Source organism: Rhynchophorus ferrugineus, unplaced genomic scaffold, assembly GCF_030347505.1.
Source record: "Rhynchophorus ferrugineus isolate W39M unplaced genomic scaffold, kcgeb_rfMv2 rfM8, whole genome shotgun sequence".
In the NCBI taxonomy this organism is placed as follows: Eukaryota; Metazoa; Arthropoda; class Insecta; order Coleoptera; family Curculionidae; genus Rhynchophorus; species Rhynchophorus ferrugineus.
In genome coordinates, this window is record NW_027472587.1 from 33,170,458 (window position 1) to 33,194,725 (window position 24,268).

Here is a 24,268-nt window from a genome sequence, read left to right on the forward strand (position 1 = left end):
TTTAGATGTGTTTGATTGTTAGTCGTAGCCTTGATCTTGAAAATATGCGCTAGAAAATATAATCATTCCAATAAAACAGCCAATGTCCGTCAACAAAATGTATAATGCAACGTTGCCGCACCAAATTTAAGTTTTAATATCTATTGACTATCAACAAAATTTAAATAAAATAATGAAATAAAAATAACGTTACAAAATATAATTTATTTTTACTTTATAGTACATCTAATGCATATTTATTGAATAGTCACAATAGCTTGTAGATTAGAGTTGTTCTATTATATGCCCATTGACATATGACAACGGTGTCGACCAGTATCAACACAAATCGAGTTTTATATATAGACCGATTTTCTTACATGTTCTGGCACGTCAGACTTCATTCTGTCTCCTTTTAACTAGAGTAATGCTAATTAGTAAAATGAGAAAGAAAAATGCCTTAAGTTTAAAAAAGATCTTGCGTTTTTATAAACTGAATATGGCAATATGTTCGATGGTCTTGATGAGAACTAAAAGTGTAATGTGGTGAAAGCATCTTAATAGGTGTTGAAACACGAGAGAGTAACATGTTACAATGATACAATGCAAGTGTTCAATAAATTCTTTATAATAGTATATACAATAAAACAGCCCAGCGCGCCATCAAAAATTATTACGTCACAACCTTGCCGCATCAAATTGGACTCAAATCGAATTTTATAGATTGATTCGGTTATATGTTCCGACTCATCAGACAGCATTTTGTCTCTTTTTAATTAGGTTAAAATGATGATAATGACAATTTTTGACACCTGTATTTGAACACTATCCCTGTCCTCAAAAACAGTAAAATCATGATATTCTTTACTAGTACTGCTGTTCCTGTTACTCTCATGAGTTATTTCATGTTTTTTTTAATATACCTTTAGGGCATGAATTAAAAGTTTGGAATTATTTACCTCTCACGTATTGTGATGCTTCTGACAACCAAAGCATTTTGTAAAGTAAAATCCTATCAAATATTCTTTTTAATCTCTCTTTTAGTTGCAAACATAAATATAACAGTACAATTCCTTAAATTAGAAACCTGCAAACAATCTAATCTGATTCGTACAGACATTAAAGTAAGCAAAAGTTTGCTATAGCAACACTTGTTGCCCTGAATGTAATCTAAAACTGCAGCAATTATGTTCTAGTTTCTAGGAAAGTAGGATATATTGCCCTTTTCTAACATCCGATTCCTTAATATTTATGGAAAGAGAAAAATGCCTAAATGTGGCTTTCTTAGATGGAGACGTGAGCTAGTAAATAAAATTCTCATGATATTCAAATGCAGCCACATTAACGTTCGAGAAGAACCAGTGTTTATGTTTATCCAAATTAATTTCCTAATAGTCCTTTTCTGTGATGTATTATTTATGTAAGTTAATAGATTATACTCGTATACTGCCGTAGACTAATATAAAGGTACATATTTAGACATGTAAATATTCAAACAATCAAGAAACCATTGACATTTAACAAGCACACCAGCGTCAGGTACTTGAAATATATATAACAAATTATATTTTTAAGATGTAATTAAAATACAAAACATGTATTTGTATTTTAATTACATATTTTAAATACAAATAATTCAAATACTACTCAACCCTGGCGTTTTATTGCTTATTACCCTAATTAAGATTTTCCAGCTTTATAAGTAGGTATATAAATTGATAAGTAAACTAAACATCAAAAATACCTGACTAGCTGTACAATATAGTATTGACAATATCGCAGTTTCTCTAAAACGAAATAAATACATAAAATACTACTAACACGAACAAAAATATAAAATATTGCAATATAATACAGTCGCAACAAAAGCCTTTAATTTGCTGTTGGTTGATTGGCCGTATCGTATTATTAAGAAATCAACACATCAATACTAGAGAGGTTACACGTTGAATTAGATAGTTTTTTCTCTCTTGCGCAATTTAATGGGTTATAAAAGTGACTTTTAAATAAGCTAAGAAAGTATGCTCATAAACAGTCTTAAATTGATCTTAACTATATTCTCAGAAACTTCTAATTACGGAAGAAAACAATAAAATTTAATAATCAAGAAATGACGTTATAGAAAAATAACCAGTACTATTAAAATACAAAATATGTATTAGTTTTAAAATATGTACTTAAATTGATCCAATGAATGGATCCTAGATGTTCCTCAAAAGAATTATTCATTTAATAGTATAGGACAGAAATACAAATATAAAAGTCTTAATGGTTGGTTTCTTTATAATATCTTTATTAATAAAGTCAGTTTTTCCAGAGTGTTAAAATGTACATTAAAATATTGCTAGTTTAAAATCAAAATATGTTTTATTCGTTATAAAAATCATATTATTTGAATTAAAATCATTTAAAAAACCTAATTGTACTAAATAAATATACAATTATTTTATTTCATTACATATTTCCATCCCGAACATCAAGCTAAGGATGGGAACGTTTTTGACTTTTGCATTGTACATTAACGTTCGAGACGAACCAGTGTTTATGTTTATCTAAGTTAATTTCCTAATAGTCCTTTTCTGTGATGTACTAAATAAAGCGTAAATATAACTTTTATGTAAGTTAATAGATTATACTCGTATATTGCCGTAGACTAATATAAAGGTATATATTTAGACATGTACATATTCAAACAATCATGAAACCATTGATGTTTAACAAGCACACCAGCGTCAGGTATATTTTTAAGATGTAATTAAAATACAAATCATCTGTTTGTATTTTATTTACATATTTTATATACAAGTAATTCAAATACTGAACAACCCTGGCGTTATATTGCTTATTATCCCAATTAAGAATTTCCAGCTTTATAAATAGGCATATAAATTGATAAGAAAACCAAACATCAAAAATACCTGACTAGCTGTACAATATGCTATTGACAATATCGCAGTTTCTCTAAAACGAAATAAATACATAAAATACTACTAATACGAATAAAAATATAAAATATCGCAATATAATACCGTCCCAACAAAAGCCTTTAATATGATTTTCTGTTGGTTGATTGGCCGTATCGGATTAATAAGTAATCAACACATTAATACTAGAGGGGTTACACGTTGAATTAAATAGTTTTTTCTCTCTTGCGCAATTTAATGGGTTATAAAAGTGACTTTTAAATAAGCTAAGAAAGTATGCTCATAAACAGTCTTAAATTGATCTTAACTATATTCTCAGAAACTTCTAATTACGGAAGAAAACAATAAAATTTAATAATCAAGAAATGACGTTATAGAAAAATAACCAGTACTATTAAAATACAAAATATGTATTAGTTTTAAAATATGTACTTAAATTGATCCAATGAATGGATCCTAGATGTTCCTCAAAAGAATTATTCATTTAATAGTATAGGACAGAAATACAAATATAAAAGTCTTAATGGTTGGTTTCTTTATAATATCTTTATTAATAAAGTCAGTTTTTCCAGAGTGTTAAAATGTACATTAAAATATTGCTAGTTTAAAATCAAAATATGTTTTATTCGTTATAAAAATCATATTATTTGAATTAAAATAATTTAAAAAACCTAATTGTACTAAATAAATATACAATTATTTTATTTCATTACATATTTCCATCCCGAACATCAAGCTAAGGATGGCAACGTTTTTGACTTTTGCATTTTACATTAACGTTCGAGACGAACCAGTGTTTATGTTTATCTAAGTTAATTTCCTAATAGTCCTTTTCTGTGATGTACTAAATAAAGCGTAAATATAACTTTTATGTAAGTTAATAGATTATACTCGTATACTGCCATAGACTAATATAAAGGTACATATTTAGACATGTACATATTCAAACAATCATGAAACCATTGACATTTAACAAGCACACCAGCGTCAGGTATATTTTTAAGATGTAATTAAAATACAAATCATCTGTTTGTATTTTATTTACATATTTTATATACAAGTAATTCAAATACTACCCAACCCTGGCGTTTTATTGCTTATTACCCCAATTAAGAATTTCCAGCTTTATAAGTAGGTATATAAATTGATAAGAAAACCAAACATCAAAAATACCTGACTAGCTATACAATATGCTATTGACAATACCGCAGTTTCTCTAAAACGAAATAAATACATAAAATACTACTAATACGAATAAAAATATAAAATATCACAATATAATACCGTCCCAACAAAAGCCTTTAATATGATTTTCTGTTGGTTGATTGGCCGTATCGGATTAATAAGTAATCAACACATTAATACTAGAGGGGTTACACGTTGAATTAAATAGTTTTTTCTCTCTTGCGCAATTTAATGGGTTATAAAAGTGACTTTTAAATAAGCTAAGAAAGTATGCTCATAAACAGTCTTAAATTGATCTTAACTACATTCTCAGAAAGTTCTAATTAGGGAAGAAAACAATAAAATTTAACAATGAACAAATAACCTTATAGGAAAACAACCAGTATTACTAAAATACAAAATATGTACTTCAATTGATCCAATAAATGGATCCTAGAAGTTCCTCAAAAGAATTATTCATTTAATAGTATGGGACAGGAATACAGATATAAAAGTCTTAATGGTTGGTTTCTTTATAATATCTTTATTAATAAAGACAGTTTTTCCAGAGTGTTAAAATGTACATTTATATATTGCTAGTTTACAATCAAAATATGTTTTATTCATTCTAAAAATCATATTATTTGAATTAAAATAATTTAAAAACCTAATTGTACTAAATAAATATACAATTATTTTATTTCATTACATATTTCCATCCCGAACATCAAGCTAAGGATGGGAACGTTTTTGACTTTTGCATTGTACTATGGTTGATTTGTTCTTTAAAAAAAAACTGTAATAAAATAAAGACCACATAAAACGTATATTTACACGTTACAATGTTACGCACATTCACGTTGGTGTGTATACAAATAAAGTAAAATATTGCTATTCATATTTTGAGCTCCAAAAATTGAGCACTATCTCTGTAAAAATCACGAAACAATACAAATATCATCAAATGGACGATTTGTTTATACAAAGAAAAACAGATGGTAGTGAATTATCTTATTAGTTCGTTTCTTTCGAGAGAGATTTGATAATTTTCTTTTAAAAACAAATTCAATAACTTAATGAAATAAAATATCAGGTTTCTACACTTTCCAAGGATTAATCGACTAAATATGGGGGGTAATTCAACGAAAGTGTTCAGAAATTGTAAAATTGTTACCGGTATTACAGATTACAGATATGGTGGGTTTATTAGGTCTTGAATCACCCTCGTGATGGTCCAAGATCTCGAGAACGCATATATTTGTTCTGTGGAAGTACATTACTACAGGTAAGAACAAATAGATATTATGAAGAGTCGCCTGCTGTAGCTTTGACACATAAGACACAACCAATGTCAAAATAAAAATCATATTGTATTTTTGACATTAATAGTCATTTGTTCTTAGCTGTAAGAGTGTACATCCATAGAAAAACTTTCAGCTTTTATAAAATAATGTTAGACTAGCGTTCACGGGACCTTGGTCTACAAGAAAAATTGTGCTATATCATTTTAATATCACATAATGCAGGATTGAATAAAGACTAATGACGACTTGTGTTTTTTTCTACAACAGTGAGAACAAAAAGACATTTTCAACGGCTTCGATGTATAAACTATCGAGGTAGATTCACTACCGTTCAGTAAATGTCTTCGCAATTTTCTTTTTACTAATAATTATTGTCATTGAACAAAAGTTGAGTATATAAATCACCAATAGTGAAAGAATGAAGCAGCGTTACCGTTAAATTAAATGTGGAAGACAAATTAGTAACTGTACATGAAAAGGATATGTATAAGACTAGATATATATTATATACATACATATACACATTATGTATATGTGTGTATATTTAAATATAGAGGGAGTGGGGTGGGGTTTCTTGCGGTAAGTTCTAAATTCTGCCATATCTAGCACATGGTCTCTGATTGCATGTGAAGGCTTGCATCTGATTCGGCCCTTTGGATATCTGGCGGTGTCATTGTGGGCAGCTGGCTGGAATCGATAATGATGGAAGGCCGTTTCAGTGTTGGCTGACCGCTTGAGGTCGCGCTGGATCTAGACTCGGAAGAATCCTGTCGCTCTGTCGACGAGCTGCTCGTTGAATCTGCGTGGTTAAAGGAGTTAGTGACAAATGATGTTAGTTTTTAAAGAGATGACGATCTAAAATGTCCACAGGTAATACGTCATAAAGATTTAAATGAAATCGTGACGAAATATTAGTTATGAAAGTTAGTAGACACGTAAGTTATTAGTGTTGTTCGATTATAAGTTATATAATCGAAATATATCGACTCTGGTAAAATATGTATGTTTATGATATGTGGAATCAAATGTATATGTCATACAAGTCACTTATTCTCTTTTTCTTCTCTTCGATCGTTGCGCTAACATAATCGAACTAAACGAATAATAATTCGATTATATGGATAACTGAAATATATTGATTATACCCAGCACTAATAATTATAGCATAAAATGTTAAAGAACGAAAAGCATTAGAACATATATAATATTTTTAAATTCGCATAATTAACAAACTATTTACTTTCTATAGTATTAACAAATGTTCATGAATAACTTTTTGAAAATAAAACAGTACAAAAAAAATAAATAAAGCAGAAATTAATTTTTAGCGCAGAATAAGGAAATTCAAACTATAGGGCCTATTTTTTCTTTTCCTTTTCTGTTAAAAACTAGACGAGTATTACAACAGGCATGAACAATTTAAATATCTTCAGTATCCTCATTCTTGGAGAAATAATAAACTGTACCTAGTCCTGGAGGTTCACCATCCACCGCTTGGGATCTTTTCAAGGTTTGCTGTCTAGCTGGCCATGAGTTCACTCTGAAACAATGACGCAAATATTTAAAACAAAATATAAACTTATTTTATATTATGTATCAGGTGGTTTAATAAATGTCGATCAATGTTGAAATGGAATGAAAGAAGTTGTGTGTGAGGTAGTAACGGTATTAATTTTTTATTTGAGAGACCCATGTAAGCTATTATTATTATACTATAATTCCAATTTTCAAGATATCCTGGGTTATGTTCATTTTAAGAGCATCAGTTCATTGTTTTTTTATTTAAAAAACGTGCCTCATCGCTACTTATTTTTTAACCAACATGATTTTTACGAGATATTTAAATAAACGTATCGACATTTTAAGTGAATGTACATTTTAATAAAGTTTATAAATTCGTTTATTTTACCTATACTCCCTTGTTTCCGCTACAACACTAAGTAGTGCAGGATTCTTTCCGGTAAGTGCACTGGCGCCTTCGCCCAAATCCTCGTCTTTCTCGTCGCCAGAATCTTCCAATCCTTGTTGGTATCTTCTCTGGATCAAATTCTCCATAACCATATAGTCGCACTCCTCAGCGCTTCGCAGATGCTCCTTTTCGAAATTGATCGCGATTTCCGGATTAGACATTTCTGATGGGTTGCGCTTACGGACACCTACAATAACAGTACGGAATTTTAAGACCTGTTCTCAAACAAGCGCTTATTTCAGACGTCTATTTAACAAAAACAATAATAATACAATGAGGCAGCCACAGAATGAGGTCTTCCCACACAAAACCTAGATATTAACAAAATAAAATAACTAAAAGAAGCAAAGGTGATAATATTTTCAAATAAAACTTCAGATTTCCCCAGTGTTAAAAAATTACTGTTTGGTTTATATTGGGTTAAGATAAAACTTGCAGTTTTATGTACAGGTATTATTAATTTGATTATCAATAAGATCACAATTAATATTTTAATAACTAAGTGGGCGCATTCGATTAAAAGGTGTTTTACTTACGAACTATTTGAAAATTATACATACATTGCTAAGGATTTAAGATGCTTGCTAGGTTTTTACAGTGGACTCTTCATGGACGTCAGAGTCATTTAATATAGATTGTTTTAGTTGTCCGTTAAAAAGTTTGCAATGATAAATTTAGATATTGTACCACTAGTGAAATTATATTAAAATTGTAGTAATCAAAGATATATGGACGCATTATGATATATTATGTCACATATCTCAGACAATTTTCAGGAAAGTGCTGATAACTCAATTTTTGACCATTTAATTTACAAATTTACAAATTTAATTCTTTTCATGGCAATGACCAAACATTCTGTGAACACTAATTGGAGAAAATATTATTCTGCAACCAGTAATAATTTTTTTATTTTGATGTAATATCATTTTGAATCCTTACTCTCATATTACTTAATACCAATTTTCTATCGTTCAAAAAGTTTTCCTTCAGTGAATGAACTTATGGGAAAGTTGAAGCTTTCCCTTTCTAACTCTAACTATACAACTTTTTTTGCTAAAAAATATACCTAATATTAACCAAAACCACCTCTCTTGTTAAATCTCAACAATATATTTTTTTAATTTTGATATATTTTTTAAATATTAATAATCTAGTAAAATCTGACTTTTCATTTGGTGATAACATCTATATGGAAATATGTACAAAAAAGATCTATAAGTAGCATTTTACACTAAACATCTAGGAGGCCCACTACCGCCATCTACGCACTTACTTGGCGGCGATTGTTCGGGTCTTGGAGGACTTAACAGTCCCGGACTCTTCGGCGGACTCAGTAAGCCGCAGACGCTCTCTAGCTCGTCTGTAATGCTAGCGTATTCAGTATGCATGTGCATCAATAAACCACCTCTGCTGCTGGGTGGTATAACCTTGATTTTGGGTTCGGTAAAGGTTACGCTACGATCTAACGTTGATGGTCCAACGTGACCGGATGCCGAAGCTGGAATGTCGGTTGTTTCGGGTTCCGACTGGGTCTGGGAGAACTGTCGGCGACCCAGCGTCACTTTGCTGGCGGATGACGACGTATCCTCGCCTGGATGAAGCACGATTCAAAATAGTGACATTACGCTAAGACTTTCAATTAACATTTACAACACAAATAGTTATATTACAGTGACTTGTTTATATTCGTCAAAATCTCTTCAGTAATTCAGTTTAACATATTGTTTTTAATTACAAATCGAATTGTGTGAATTTCCTTAACATGTAAAATTAAAAGTTGGGGTTACTTTTATTAATGTCGCTATAAATCAGCTAAAATCAATCAATGTAGGACATTGAATTAAGGTTGAATCTCGGGAAAAGTTCATGGTTTTTATAAAAGTAACAAGTAAAATTCAACTGTTTTTTATACTATTTACTTTTTATTTATATTATGAAATTTAGAGTAATCTGTGCCATGAAGAACTTCTATGGTTTTTGGTTGAAAAAATGAATCGAGTGATTCTCACAGGCTTTCTTAAAAACAAATTTAATTCCATTGAAATATTTCTATAAAGGTCAGAAGAAGTGGTAATCAGAAGACGCTATGTTTGGACTATACTGTGGAGATCCATCAAAACCAGTTCCAAACCAAGCTTTTGTGGTTGGTCGTTGTCATCATATAGAAAGCAACACCTTTCCCAATATTTGAGCAATTTTCTTTCAATTGTCTGACGTTATCTCTGATGTTGTCCACTTCTTCGAATTTATTTTTTGTTGTCAGCTTTATGTCAATGATTCAAAACCGCTTTGTGACCTGTATTAATATTGATACTATTGATATGCCCTTCCAGCTGGACCTTTCAAATCAACATTTCGTTACCTTTTGTACTAACAGATCTCGATGTTTATGCAGTCAAAATATCATTTTTTCAAACAGCGCTTAATAATGTTGCTAGAATTTGCGCTTCTTGAGTTATTTACAATTAATTCTAACAAAATACAACGAACTTTTCCTAGACTCAATTTAATTAAAGGAAGATAATAATTATACGTAATATGAAAAAACAGTCATATTAAAAAAAACTTATCTGAAAAATTTGAATGCTTAAAAGAAGCAAATTTAATTTAGCAGAAAAAAATTAACAATAAAATAATCAATACAATTAAACATAAAAATTAAAATCTTCTGGGTGACTGTGAATTAATCTTAAAGCATTTGAGTTCGATATCAAACGAGATAGTTTCAGGTATATTTACAAAAATAAGTGAGAGTGTCAGATCATATGATAATTGGAAGAGGAAGGGGTTACCCAATATGGTGGGCGAAGTAGCTTGATGTTTAAGTGTCTCCATGACGATTTTTATATATGCTGTGATATGTGGCAATGTAGTACGTCTTGAATGCAGTATGATTCTCGTGAGATTTTGACAGCAGGCCAAGACGTACAGCGACATTTTCAGTGGACTTAATAGAATCTTATGCAAATGGTGTTTAGTTTGCTTAGTTATTTACGCTTTAGCAGCAAAATCACATATAATAAAAAATAAAGTTGTATATCAGAACTTCGATATAAATACAGCCACAGAAGTGTCTGAAGCAATACATCATAAGCTACGTCAAATATCGAAAATCATTCAAAATTAATTCACAGGCTCACTAAATTAAACATGTGTGACACTACTAATTTCGTTGGAATAATAAACGTAAATAAAAACATTTAAAACGTTTCAAAGCTAGAAAAGAAAACAAAATTACTCTACACGGCTAATCAAAAATTTCTTAAACCCAACTTATAACATTTGTTCAGTACAATGACTAGGATCATTCACTAAGTTCACGGAAGTATTTGTTTCTTGGGATTCTAAAGGAATTGTTGAATACTTCCTCCCAAACTAGTCAAAGAATAAACTTATTGTAACTTTTTGGGCCAAAAGACCTTGATTTAGCTTCCTCAAATTTCTGAATTTTTTTGCAGAAGCTAACACTGTTGAAGTAATTAAAGTAATTGAAATTGGAGAAAATAAAGAGGTTTGACAAAATAATATGAATACCTCTCTCTTGTGGTGTTGAACCACAATTTGCTTTTAAAACTGCTGTAATTCTTTTTAGAACGACTGAATAGTTTCCAACAGAATGCCACCCCATTCTTGTATCAAAACATCCGCCAATGTTATTGGAGATAGACTCCTTACTCTGTGCTCTAAGCCTCCCTATAATGGTTCAATTATGTTGAGGTCTGAACGATTGTGCTGACCAGGAAAGAGGTTTGATCATATTTTGATGGTCGTCAAACTAAGACTGAACTTTTTTGTAGTGTTTGCAGTGTTTAGTAGCAATGTGATTGACATAGTAAGTAATTCATCATTGAGGATGTTGAGATATTCATTCTCAATAATCCTGCCAGGGATGTGAATGAGAGAATCACTTGAATCTACAATATTGCGGCTTAAATAATAATGGAACTTCTCCATATCTGACTGTAGGAAGCAGGCTGACCAGATCGTAGACTTCTTTTGAGGTTCTTCATATATCAACCTTGACGTTTGTAGAAAATAATATAAACGATCGGACCATACTACTACATGTAAACTGAGCAATACATGCAACAAGATGTACTATATTGCATGGTATTCATATTATTTTGTCTATACCTATATGTTCGTGAACTTACAAAACAACCAATAGTATTAATTGTATTCAAGCCTTATTTTATAAATCTGCAAATTTCTAACTAAATATAATTTATCAAAAAAAATTTATAACGTACAAGTTACTGAAATATAATCTTGTATTAGATTCCTATCGAAAAATACTGACTACTGATCATTCTAAGACACAGATGCAGAAGGTATTCGTGATGCTGTTGCATATAATTGCAATTGTATATATACACATGGGCACAACATTAAAGCTGGAAGTCTGGTTCGGTTTAGAGTTCGGAAACGATCGTTTAGAGTTCGGTGAGATAAGGCCAACCTAACGGATGATTATATAACTAAATGGGACATTTAACCATGCTTGACAGTCGAGTGAATAGTTGAACGCGTTCAATGACGAGTCACAGAATAAAGAAAAATTTATTTATTCTATGATGACGGGTATACATTTATTACGCGATACTTCTTCAACTATTCACTTATCGCGAACTGTTGTATGAGGGATTCACGAATTCTGAAAGGTCACACAACCTACCTACTCTCCGGAATATGTGGCAGAAAGAAAGGCTTTTTGGTGTTAGAAAGGTCCGAAATTCACATGCTAGCAGCGTTAAGAGAAAGTACGTTATAGTCGTTAGTGAATCTGGTTTCGAAAGAGTCTTATGTACAACAGATATGGGCTTACGCCTTCCTACATACGTCGTCAAAACCACGGTCTAAATTTTTTTCGTTCGTTTTATTATAACATGTTTTTGGATTTTCAACTTTTAACGGTAGGATTGTTTAATAGATTGTTTTGCTCGATACAACAAGAATAAGGTATTTAAAATTAATAAAAATTATTAAAAAATAATATATACAATGTTAAAAATGTTATTGCCAATTGCAGTTTGTAAATTAATTTTAAACTCAGACCGTATTTTACCTTTTATTTTATTCTAGTTAAAAAGAGACAAAAATCTGTCTGATTTGTTTGAACATGTAACCGAATCAGCTTATAAAATTTGCCCGGTTGTCAGATAATTGCAAAATTCTCTTAAACCGCTAGTTAAATGTAAATCGTCCACATGCGAAATGGGTAACGAATCAAGATCAGCTTAATGTTACGATACATTACTTCACAACCATCCCCGGAATTGGCGCATGCACACTCTCCTGCATAGAATAAACCATAGAAAAGAATAAACTTTTCTAATCTTCCTTTTCTAATGGCGGTGCATTCTTTTCGGGTCGATTTTTATTTATAGTGGGAATGTTAGCTGCCAAATTTATAACACATCATTTCCAACAACATGGAATAGGTATCAATATATGCCAAAATTTAATGATAACAAGAACGGAGAAGAAAATGATTCTTGTTGTGTTAGAAGCTGTCAAGTCATTAATGAGGTTTGTCTATCAAGAATAATAGCAAAAATTCTAGTAACCGATAATAATTGGACATTTATTTTAAACATAATATATTTCAGTAATGATTTAAATTAATAATATTTTATAGCTAAGATGTAGCTAGAATTTGTTAAGAGTGAAAGTCGAAGTTTTTATAAAAATAGAATAGCTGGACATATATTAATTATATTTTTTATTATTTCGTTTTATTCAATAAAAATAAAATGTGTTATTTCCAAAATTTTACCATTTTTATTTATCTCCTGAACCTATTTACCTGATTATATATATTCGACATTAAATCTTATAATCATCATAAAAAAATGTAAGTAAATAAAGCGGTATGTACGCATGCGCCAAACTTGGATTATTCTGTTTTAAAATAAAATTTAGCTCAATATGCGGATGCGCCAAATCCGGAGATAAATGTGAAGTAACGTATCCTCCTTGATGTTGGTTGTATTCGGAATCAAATATATGAAATGTATGAAGAAGGTGAGTAATTCTTTTCGACATTGTGTTGTTGATATAATCGTAATTTAATACAATTTTTTCAGAATAAACCGTTAATCTAGGGAGTATTCTCAGAAAACTCGGGGATATACAGTTCTTTGAGGAAGAACTACTTTAAATTGCCACTTGGTAAATATAAATAAAACGTTTGTGCTTTATGTAATTTTCGTTTTATTAGAAAAAGACCTGAAAAAAGATATACTGTAGATCATATGGCAGAAAAACATGGTCAGAGTATTAAACCTTCTTCCCTATCATTGCATATTTAATTCTATCAAGTTGATATGTGATGCGGCAAGGAATGATTATAGTGGACATGCTGACAGAGAGGGATATATAGTGAACTGTTTGGATTAACATTAACTTTAAAGGATTAACAACAGATGATATTACTGTGTATTAATAGCATTGGGTACATTTTTAACCAACTTCATGTTCAAGACCTGACAGGTTGAACTGTAAGCCCAAAATGTTTTTAGTGCGTTGAAAATGTCTGAATTTGTACCGAGTAAATCGCATTTGCGGGAAGGTTACGTTTTTACTTTAATTTGAAGATCAAGATGAAGAAAAAGTGGTGGTTGAAGGTCATTTAACACTGTGTGAACTTTATGGGAACCATACTCCAACGATTTCAACATGTGAATATTTGTTTGGATGTTTTGAAAGTGGTGATTTTGACATTGAATGCAAAGAGCTTTCTGGATATCCAATAAGTACAATTAAAATTTTAAGACGACGATTTGAAGGCATTATACAATGACACCATCAATGAGGATCGCTATCGACTACAGTTGATGCCTTTGATAGGAACACTGCGCGAAAAACGGCCAGAATACGAGCAGATACAACAATGTTATTCTTCAGCATGACAACGCTCACATGACAATTAAAATGGAGAGTGCTACCTCACCCTCTAGAACTTTTTCTTACAAAATATGTTCTTTCGAGATAAAATCCGTAAATTGTCTGAAAGATGGGAAGAAGTAGCGTCTAACAATGGACAATAATGAATTTCACAATAATATTTTAAATTAAAAAGTCCTTTAAAACTAATTTATAGGACTAATACTACAATATTTAAATTATGTATATTATAGTATATCAAAGCCAAAATAAGCTAAAAATCAAAGCTGATCCGGCAACACTGTAACGTCATACATTTTCATAACGTGAGTCGTTATTTTGTGCTGACTACAGAATAGTACTTAACGATAGACAGTACTTTTTACGATATTTCTTAATTTGTATCCCTGCAAAAATTCACTTTCTATTGAACAATCCTCTTACGCGATTTCACAGGTCGAAAGATCAAAGTATATGTACGCGAATGATAGAAGAACGTATAAAATAACGTCACTCGTCTGAAGCGATCCAGTCTACGTTTCGATCCTGCATGCAAGCAAATTGACTAAGTCGTATTTTACTACTCTCCATAATACCACTCCTCTGATTCAATGCTGTATAGTCGGAAAGAATAAACCAAACTAGGGTTAAGAACGTGCTCGGAGGTCTCACCTGTGCCACTCTCGGAGCCGCGCCTAGTGGTCTCGCTGTCCCTGCGTTTCTGAGCGGCCCTGCTTCTGAGTATGTCCAGGCTCAGGGCTGCCACATCGTCCGCCGAGATGTCGGCCGAGTTCCGGTCACTATTAATCGATGTCTTGGAATCAGTGCTCTTGGTCCTTTGTCTCATCAAGTTCAATTTGGATTTGCTGCCTGAAATAATAGTTATGACGTATAAAAAATGTTATTGAATATTTCAGATCAATCGGAAATCTTGGTTCTTTTTCTCATCAAGTTCAATTTGGATTTTCTGTCTGAAATTATAGTTATGATGTTTAAAAAATGTTATAGAATAGTTCAGATCAATCGAGGCTCCTGGTTTTTTGTCTCATTCAGTTTAATTTGGATTTGCTGCCTGAAATAATAGTGATGATGTATAAAAATGTTATATTATATATAGTTGATATCAATTAATCCAAATTAAAGTTAAGATAAAATACACTATATTTTTCTATGTAATACACTTTTCACTAGATCGAACGAGCATATCAAAAAGAAAACAAAATAACCCGAATTAGAATACAAAAAAAATTGGTTATTTGGAAGTACATAACAAGTTGCTGCTGTACAAGGAAACACTAAAACTTTTATGGTATTATGGAGAGGTTCTGCGAGAAGTAATATCAACATAATACAATTATTTTAGAATAAATAAATCCTGGAAAATACTGTGGATGTACACAGATACTATCAGAACAATTACTTACACCAAGACCTTCAGATTTCAAATGCCATAGAGGAAATTAAAAGGTTCGCAACAAGACATGAGAAAAGACTCCATTCCCATGTTAACACCAAAGTGCTGCAATTCTTGAATAGACAACCAAATTTCTGTAGTTTCGTGAAATATACTAAATGGTAAAAACATTGACTAACTGTACTACTAACTTTGATTTTATTAGAGACTAAGTAAAAGCCAATTGATCTTCCAAGATAAATACCTAGTTTCAAGTCATTATAGAGACAAATTGTAAGTAATGATATATTAATAAATTAAAACAAACTATTTCGAACCATTTTTGCAAATCTGAAACAAAAAATAGGAAACATTGCGATATAAATGGTCTAGGTTTTCTTTTTGATTAATTTTTTTTTTGGTATCTTGGTAATTAGAATATTTTAGATATATTAAATATATTTTGAGGGTTTGGCAGTATTTATGCATCAACTGCCACTGATTACAGTAGAACAAATTAGGATCTGGAACATTAATTACCTACCAGCTATTGAAATGTTGTCTAACTGTTCTTTCTTGTCTAAATCATCCTCCTCATCTGCGAACCGATACTCGATATGTTGTCCATTATCAAATATGTACGCATCTGGTCTGACCTCTGTTAAAGACCGAACGATCGTTTTTTTCTTTATTGTGGGTCCAGCGGATAACAGCTGACTAATAACTATGGATTCATCTTCAGACAGCACCTCTGATTTTTCGCTAGCTGTGCGTTCTCGAGAATCTTGAGCTGTGAAGATAAATATAGAGTGACGACTTGGCAATACCTTAAAAGCTTCGCTATTTACCTATGAGGGTGGCTTGCGGGGTGATGAGATTTACTGATTGCTGACGATGCACTATTTGCTTGAACAGTTCGAATTCGTTGGTGATGTCGGTCAGTTGCTCGGTGAATTTCCTGCACCTCAATTCCAAGTTCTGTAGCACGGTGGTTTGCATGTTCTCCTTGGTGTGTATATCCTCGACCTTCTGCGTCAGGTGTTCGATCCTCTCTGTGGTGACTTTTATCCGTTCTTCAGTAGATTGTTGCAGTCGATTCTCTTGTTCAGCGAAATAGCCCTCGACACAGTCTTCTTCGAAGTCGTATAACCTTAAAATAATTGTTATTATAAAAAAGTGTAGTCTATATTGTAAGATGTGACATAATTTGTACAATTTTTTTAGTAAATTCATATCATATAAAAAAACAGGACATAACTTTATGATATTTCTGCGGTGGAAAATGTTTAAAAGATACAAAAAACCCTCGAACACTATCGCAGTATCACCTATCGGATCTGGTGAATATAAACCATTTTCGAATCCACATAAACACACATACATAAAATGTCATCAAAATCGGTTAAATCATTTAGGAGCAGTTGGACCGATTCAGTGACATCACGTTCATGACAGTAGAGTACAGTAGAATATAAAAATAAAAATCAGAGATAACACCAAAGTTTTAAAAATTGGGAAACTATATTACCTTTCCATCTCATCACGATCCAGGAACAGCTTCAATCCGTTGTCGTAACTTTCTTCCTTGCCTTCCATTTTTCTCCTTATATACTTGATAAGCAGAAAAATATGCGAAAACAGAATGAAAGGTGGAGGCAGAATCGGTTTCTGTTCATACTCCATGACCACAGTGAAGCGTTGAAACATCCATACTTGGTGAGCTATAGCATTGACCTAGACAGAGACAGTCTTCAACTCTACTATGTTGTTTTATTAACACAAGAGATGCTTTAATACATTAAACATGTTTTACAGGTACTACTTCATACTGGTTCAAAAACAAGGATATTAGATACTGTAGGAGTTAACGTAATATAGTTTCAAATTTAAAATTCTAATGAATTATAATTGATCGTAAAAATTAAAGGTATTTATATAGACGAAATAATGTTAGTTTAAAATGAGTTAAGAGCAAACTGAAATTAATATACAGGGTGGACCAAATACCCTCTAAAAGGTCAATCGGTCTTAAAAGACAGACCCTACAACAAGTGTTGCATTTTAATTCCTCTAATCTGGAATGGATATCTTACATCATTATCAGGTTCATAAAATGTTACAGCTAGTAATGACACAGCCTTTTTATATTCATAAAAATATGGATTAATGCTTTAGCCACTCTAAGGTGTCATCAATATTGAGTTCAATTTGTTTTGTTCAAGTGTGTTCAATTCTATTTGTTAACCTAATTCCTCTAATCAAACTGCATCTCATCACAAAAAAAACATCTTATTACAGATTGTAAATCTCTCCAGCATCTTTGAAATTTCTCAGCTTTTGTAGTATATGAATCCGAGACGTTTAGGGTACATCTAGAACATTGACAAGATTGCTTTCAGTAGTAGATATATCAGGTAGCTTTTTGTTGTTTTTCTGTATTACTGGCTCTCTCTCGATGTTCTCTCAAATTTATTTATCCAATTTTTAATTGTTCAAATCTCTAAGTATTATATGAATCCGAGACGTTTAGGGTACATCTAGAACATTGACAAGATTGCTTTCAGTAGTAGATTTATCAGGTAGCTTTTTGTTGTTTTTCTGTATTACTGGCTCTCTCTCGATGTTCTCTCAAATTTATTTATCCAATTTTTAATTGTTCAAATCTCTAAGTATTATTATTATAGCCCATCCTGTACTTTAACACTAATGGCAATCCAATTTTAACTGACTAACTTGTAAGATATACTCACCTCGTTGAATATGTTGTTGAAAACGGCAATCAAAAGATTAATAAGAAGTATATTAGCTACCAATAGGTAAATGGACATGATAGTTGGTGATATCCATCGCCCTGTTACGCATTGGTCCTCGTACTGGTCTCCACAGGGCGGGTCGATTTTGTCCGCATATACTTCTCCGTAAAGCATAAAATAAGGTTCCATAAAGACCTAATGAGATCGATGTCAGTGGCAAAAAAATCAATATTTATGGGATAAGTTAAACTTACATCTCTGGCTATTGTCCAGTTCGGCGCCGCGTTTGGATTGAGAATGGCCTGTCGACAGACGCCGAAACTCATTAACACAATCAGTAAAAGGACGACGAAGTATATCATGTTTTTCACCATCTTGCCCATCATCGTCACCAGAGGGCCTGCAAAAACCTATCTTAGAACAGAGTTTAGTGAAAGTGCAACGTTCGTACCGAGATACTTGTTGACGCTCAGTATATTCAGGATCCTCAAGTACCAGTATATGCTGTTTATACAATAAACAACTCTTCCTTCGTGAAATGTCTCACGGTTGAACCTAAAGAACATTAAGATATAAAAAATAAAAATGGCAAGAACTAATTAAATGCTATGATGATTCTATTATGTGGCATGCTCTTTGTGTCTTTGTCTCAATTTCACCACTGGCTGAAAATTATTTAGAACATTTTTGATGATTAAGAAAGGTAACGTCCAGTAAGTAAAGAAGGACATTTAAACATTTTCAAGAAGGTTTTGAACGGAAGATAGTGGTAAGCATAGTTATTATGAGATATTATGTAATTGACGTAGATTTGTTTGGTGTTAAATTGGCGAATATATTTCTTTTTTAAATATAATTTCAAGTTTAAAGATAAAATCTGCATTATATATTAACTTAAAAAACATTCCGTCATAAAACAATCTCAATGAGTCTGTAACCTGACGTATAGGTCACGCCACAGCTAAACGTTTCTAGACATAACTAAGCAACATACGTCAAAACTTCATAACAATTTGGTGTTTAGATTAAAAGTTTCAAAGTTTAGTGAAACAATAAAGAGTGCCCTGTATTACAAGTTGATGAAAATGAAAAATTAATTAACAGTTTTTATAAATTGATAAGCATTACATTAACAATAAGAATTAATTAAAAGGCATGAAAATATTATGCAAAATTAACTACATTCTAATAAACGGAGAGGGAAAATATGTATAAATATGAAATTATATAAAATTTCTCTTATGAAAATCGTCCAAGAAGTGACTAAGCTTCGAGAAACTCCACTATAATCTCACCTAAACGTCATTCCTACCAAGAACAAGCACACTGCTCCCATGTCGCAAGGATTCCACATGTTCCAGGTCCAGACGGCCAGTTTCTGGGTCAGTCCCACTGGTTCAGAGTTGAACAACTCCCGAAGCTTTTCGCACCCGAGGGAGCAGATGAAAGCGATCGACATCCACTCCTGCCAGGAGGGCATCTCGTTCATCTTTACCAGTACCGTGTAACTGAATATCACCAAGAATGTCAAATACGCTATCTGAAAGTGAGAAAGTTACTTTAAAGACAGAGGATGAGTTTTTAGTTCCAAATAAAAAGTAAGACTTCCTGAGACAGAGAAGGAGATCGAGGAAGTCTTAAATTCTCACGTTATTACGTACTGAGTTGGACCAAAACTTCGTAATAGGTGCGGTGTAGAACTCGTAGAGTTTCTTCTTGATCCTCAGCTGTCGTTGCCTGGGCGTCTTATCCGGCACATCCGTGAAAAATATCTGGTACTTGCTGTCGTCAAACTCTGAAAATACTTTACCGTTCTCCTGGATCATCGTGTCTCTAGCAAGGAAGTTCTCGGCTAGCAACGCCTATAAAGGAAAGAACCACAACCATCAACTCGAAATTTTGTCTTGTATTCAGTTGAAATACTGACAAACATCTCGTAAAGGTGTTTGTCAGTATTTCTTTTGGCTTGTTTTAAGATGTTAACCAAAAAGCTTTTTAAAATAATCAGTTACAGGAACGATGTGCTAAAAGGCTTTAATGCAATTAGTGCAAAACTATAAAAATCAAATTGTCACGTTAAATTAAATCGTCTACAGCAAAAACAGGAAAATACATATGCAACCCCACATATATAAGTTATAAAATAGATAAGAATAATGAAATGAAGGTTAATTAAAGTTTATGCACATTACAGACACATTTAAAGCTTAATAATTTAAAAAAAATAGTAGGGATGAATATAGATACGAATTAAAGCATAGGATTTAATTTTAAAGGATTCTTCGTCGCCTTCCAAACATTTTAAAAAATTTCAATCAATTTCAAATCACGTCAAGAAGAAACGACAAGTTATTTCGTAACATGCGGTTGAGTATTATGATACAACATATTCCGAAGATTATTACTTTGTGATCCGAATATTTATTCAGCATCTGAGTGTTATAGTTTTATCAGGTTTCAAAGCTCATGAAACATTTCTATTAACGATGAAGTTAATAGTAGTCGTTTGCTATTTTTTATTTGTGATTACTAAATAGTACTATTTTCATTATTGGTCACAGTTCCATTTAAAAAGTACTTATTTTATATTAGCAAGGTTTTTAGCAAGTTATAGCACTTTAACTTCATATCGACTACATTAAGCTTTAGTGGCGTCATTAGAAATCCTTTATCATTAAATATCATACCTAATACTTGAGTAATTTGTGTAACATTAATTTAAATAATTATATATCTTTAAATATATTTAATTAAAATGATATAAAGCTATAAAATTTAAAAATAAATAAACATGATTATATAACAATATTTAAATAAAGTTAATTATAATGAATGGAAATATATTTTGATTATTAATTAAATTACTCGTCCAGTGCAAATATTTGATGCCTCAAGTTCAAATTAAAATTGGTGTAGCTTAATTATATTAAGCATAGCAAAAGCTAATGAAAATGAGTGTTCATTGAGATAAAGCTTTTGTCCCATTAATGCTACTACGATAAAATACAATACAAGACAAAGGCCATAAACAAAAGTAAGCCGGACAACATAAAAACTCTTAAAGGAGAGAACAAGCTTTGTGAAAACTTTTTCATTATATGCAGAAATCTGCTTGTTAAAAGTTGTTTAGTGTTTTTTTGTTAGTTTCTTTTATTGTCGGAGTTTAGTTTTATGACTGACAATTACTTTTCCTATATTTTTTGTAATTATTTAGTTTTGTGAACTTCTTCATAATTTGAAAAATTGATTTTATTCAAGTATTGTCCAGCTACGACTTTTGTCATCTTTTAACCAGTTCCAAGCTGAAAAAGGTTTCAAAATCTGTTTATCTTCGCAGCGTGTTACCTATGTGTCGCAGATAGTAATTGATGATCGTCAGCTCCATATTTCATGAAACTATACATTTAAAAAAGTAGACTTCTTGTAAATTGGGATTTGTTGGCACAAAAGTTGGCAAAAACGAATTACAAATTATGTTAGTTGTTGACTATTATAAATATAAATTTTTAATATAAATATAATTATATGACGCAGATGCGATTTAAAACCAATTTCCACATCTTTTGTAAATTTTTCAAAAAAACTTATTTACACATTTCATAATAAAGCCCCAAATGTGTTACACACATATTTTTATCGGAAAACTAAAAATTATAATATTGTCAATTAAAAACTAATTTTTAAGAAAAAGCAAATAAAACTCATGGCAATTAGTGTTGAATAATTCATTTATGTTATTTTGGTTAGGGTTAAAAAGCTTTACAATTATTATTAAGTTAAAAACAAATTTAATTAAAAAATATTATCTTGTTAAAAAAATCTTGTTATTAAAACCAGTTAAAACAAAGCAAGGACATTTAGAATATATTAAATCTATTTATTTATTACTGAACTAACTAATTATAAAAATAATTTTGATATATGTACATCATCTGTTAATTATTTATTTGATGGTCAAAAAAATGTTGTCGCCTTTTAAATTTCCAGAATAACTGAATCATGAGTATAATTCAAAAATGTTCATATAGGTTTTAACCAGTATGCTTGCTTTTTCATTAATAATCATCTCAAAATTATCAGAACAACTTTCAACAAGTTGAGAGATGCCTTGTGATCATTAAACATATACTGTGATCTAAAACGTTTGGAACCATTTTATGATAAATCTAATCCAGTTTTTTACTCAAACAATTTTGTTTCAAAATTATATGGTGCTTCTTTCGAAGAAACATAACAATACATGGATTCACTGTAATATTTATTAGATCACTTAATATGGTCCCAAATACCATAACAGAAACAGATGCAAGTAAAAAAGGAGAAGAAGATACGTAACAAATTATTCTCAAGCCCTCTCTACCTTAACACCTGTCGGATTTGGAGCCTTGCTTCTCAAGCTCAAGGTCCTACTTCTTTTCTAGAATCAACAATAATACGTTAAGCATATATAAAGAGTTTGAGATATGTAGGCGTTGACTTATAGTTTATCGACAACGCTCAATATGCTTAAATATCTCTAATTTGCATTTTATAAGTATATTTTTCATTGTTTTGAGACATTAAGCTATTAAACGTTGTTACTTTTAAAAGGTGAACTTTATTTGAGAGATGATACTTTTTATAAGTCAATATAGATGAAATAAGTTGCAATGGTGGTGGTGGTGGTGATGGTGCAATATAAGTGATAAAAGTGTTGGATAATTAAAAAAAAAGTTGGTTTACGTTTGGCTTCTGTCAATACAGGGTATCATAAAAGTCGTTTCAGTAACTCGAAATTAATTTTCGAGTTTCTTGTATTTTTAATTATTTATTTTGTTTAAAGAATCTTATTTCTTGGGATCAAAATATATCATAATTATATACTGACATATCTGATAGGTATATTTACAACTAGGTTTTGATTCCTTCCATTTAATTTGGCAATGAAAACATGGAAGATAATTTATGTGTTTGTTTTGATGATCAAATTTGGTCTGCATGTTACCATTATGAATATTACGATTGAATGTACATGTTTGAATACAATACTGAGGCTTAAAATTCCATGAAGAAATATCACCACTTTTAAGGAAGTTGTTTAAATCTTTTAGACTGAATCTTTGGTCCTGTTATTATTTTAATTGTTCTAATCCTAATCTTCAATTAGTAATGTTTCATTTCATCTAAAATATCTTGATATTGATCTTCCTTACTTACTTTTTCCTGCTAGCATAGCTCACTCTGTTATGTCCCAGCCACTTTATTCTTTGTTATATGTCTTATTTCATTCATGAGTTGAGCTGTGTCAAGTGTATTAATGCTTTCTCTATTTTATAATTCATTCTTATTCAGAATTCATTATAGGTTATTTTTATTGGTTCTAGTATTTCTATTTTTTTATTACTTTTAATTCTCCTTCATTTTGTTTCGTCATTAACATGCACTATAGGCTGGTCTTGTAATTATTATTTGCTGTTGTTAGGTGATTCTGTTCGTTTTTGACCTCTATCTCCTGACTATTTCAATGTTTATGCTTCTTCTTATCTTTAGTTTCCAATTTTTTGTTTTTGTATTGTGTTGGTATTTCCAACACTAATAACGTTTGTTTTCCCTTTGTTTATTCTCAGTCTAAGTTTTTGTATCTTTTGGCTGTTATAATTAGGTCATCTACACACACTAACAGTTGCCCATCTCCTTGATACTTAGATAACCTTTATTTCACGTTTTTTTTAAAAATTTTACGTTGTGATGTTACTTGCTTTTTAGGGATCAAAAGCTTATAGTTTATGGACCTTTAATACCCATAACAAGTCGTTAATCCCGTTTTCAAACTTCTATCACACCCCGTACATAGAAAATCGACAGATCACATCGAATACCAAACCGAGACCAAATATTAAAGGTGTGTGCTCTGT

General features: G+C 31.2%; 1 protein-coding gene across 4 annotated transcripts in view; it reads right to left on the minus strand.

Moving 5' to 3' along the window:
* Positions 1–4,591: 4,591 nt before the first annotated feature.
* The window catches only part of Trpm (Transient receptor potential cation channel, subfamily M), a 245,845-nt gene continuing 226,168 nt past the window's right edge, over positions 4,592–24,268 (minus strand). For 3 of the 4 annotated variants that reach the window (XM_076411944.1, XM_076411942.1, XM_076411941.1), the window contains 14 exons: positions 22,735–22,791; positions 20,036–20,236; positions 19,670–19,914; positions 18,826–18,929; positions 18,629–18,774; positions 18,372–18,569; positions 17,150–17,355; positions 16,470–16,771; positions 16,166–16,411; positions 14,901–15,098; positions 8,617–8,934; positions 7,281–7,527; positions 6,838–6,911; positions 4,592–6,170 (listed from right to left, as the gene is read on the minus strand). In XM_076411944.1, coding sequence (XP_076268059.1) covers positions 5,974–6,170; positions 6,838–6,911; positions 7,281–7,527; positions 8,617–8,934; positions 14,901–15,098; positions 16,166–16,411; positions 16,470–16,771; positions 17,150–17,355; positions 18,372–18,569; positions 18,629–18,774; positions 18,826–18,929; positions 19,670–19,914; positions 20,036–20,236; positions 22,735–22,791 — 2,739 coding nt within the window. In that variant the 3' untranslated portion in view covers positions 4,592–5,973. The remainder of the gene's footprint in view (positions 6,171–6,837; positions 6,912–7,280; positions 7,528–8,616; positions 8,935–14,900; positions 15,099–16,165; positions 16,412–16,469; positions 16,772–17,149; positions 17,356–18,371; positions 18,570–18,628; positions 18,775–18,825; positions 18,930–19,669; positions 19,915–20,035; positions 20,237–22,734; positions 22,792–24,268) is intronic. The other variant, XM_076411943.1, reaches the window with a different exon arrangement.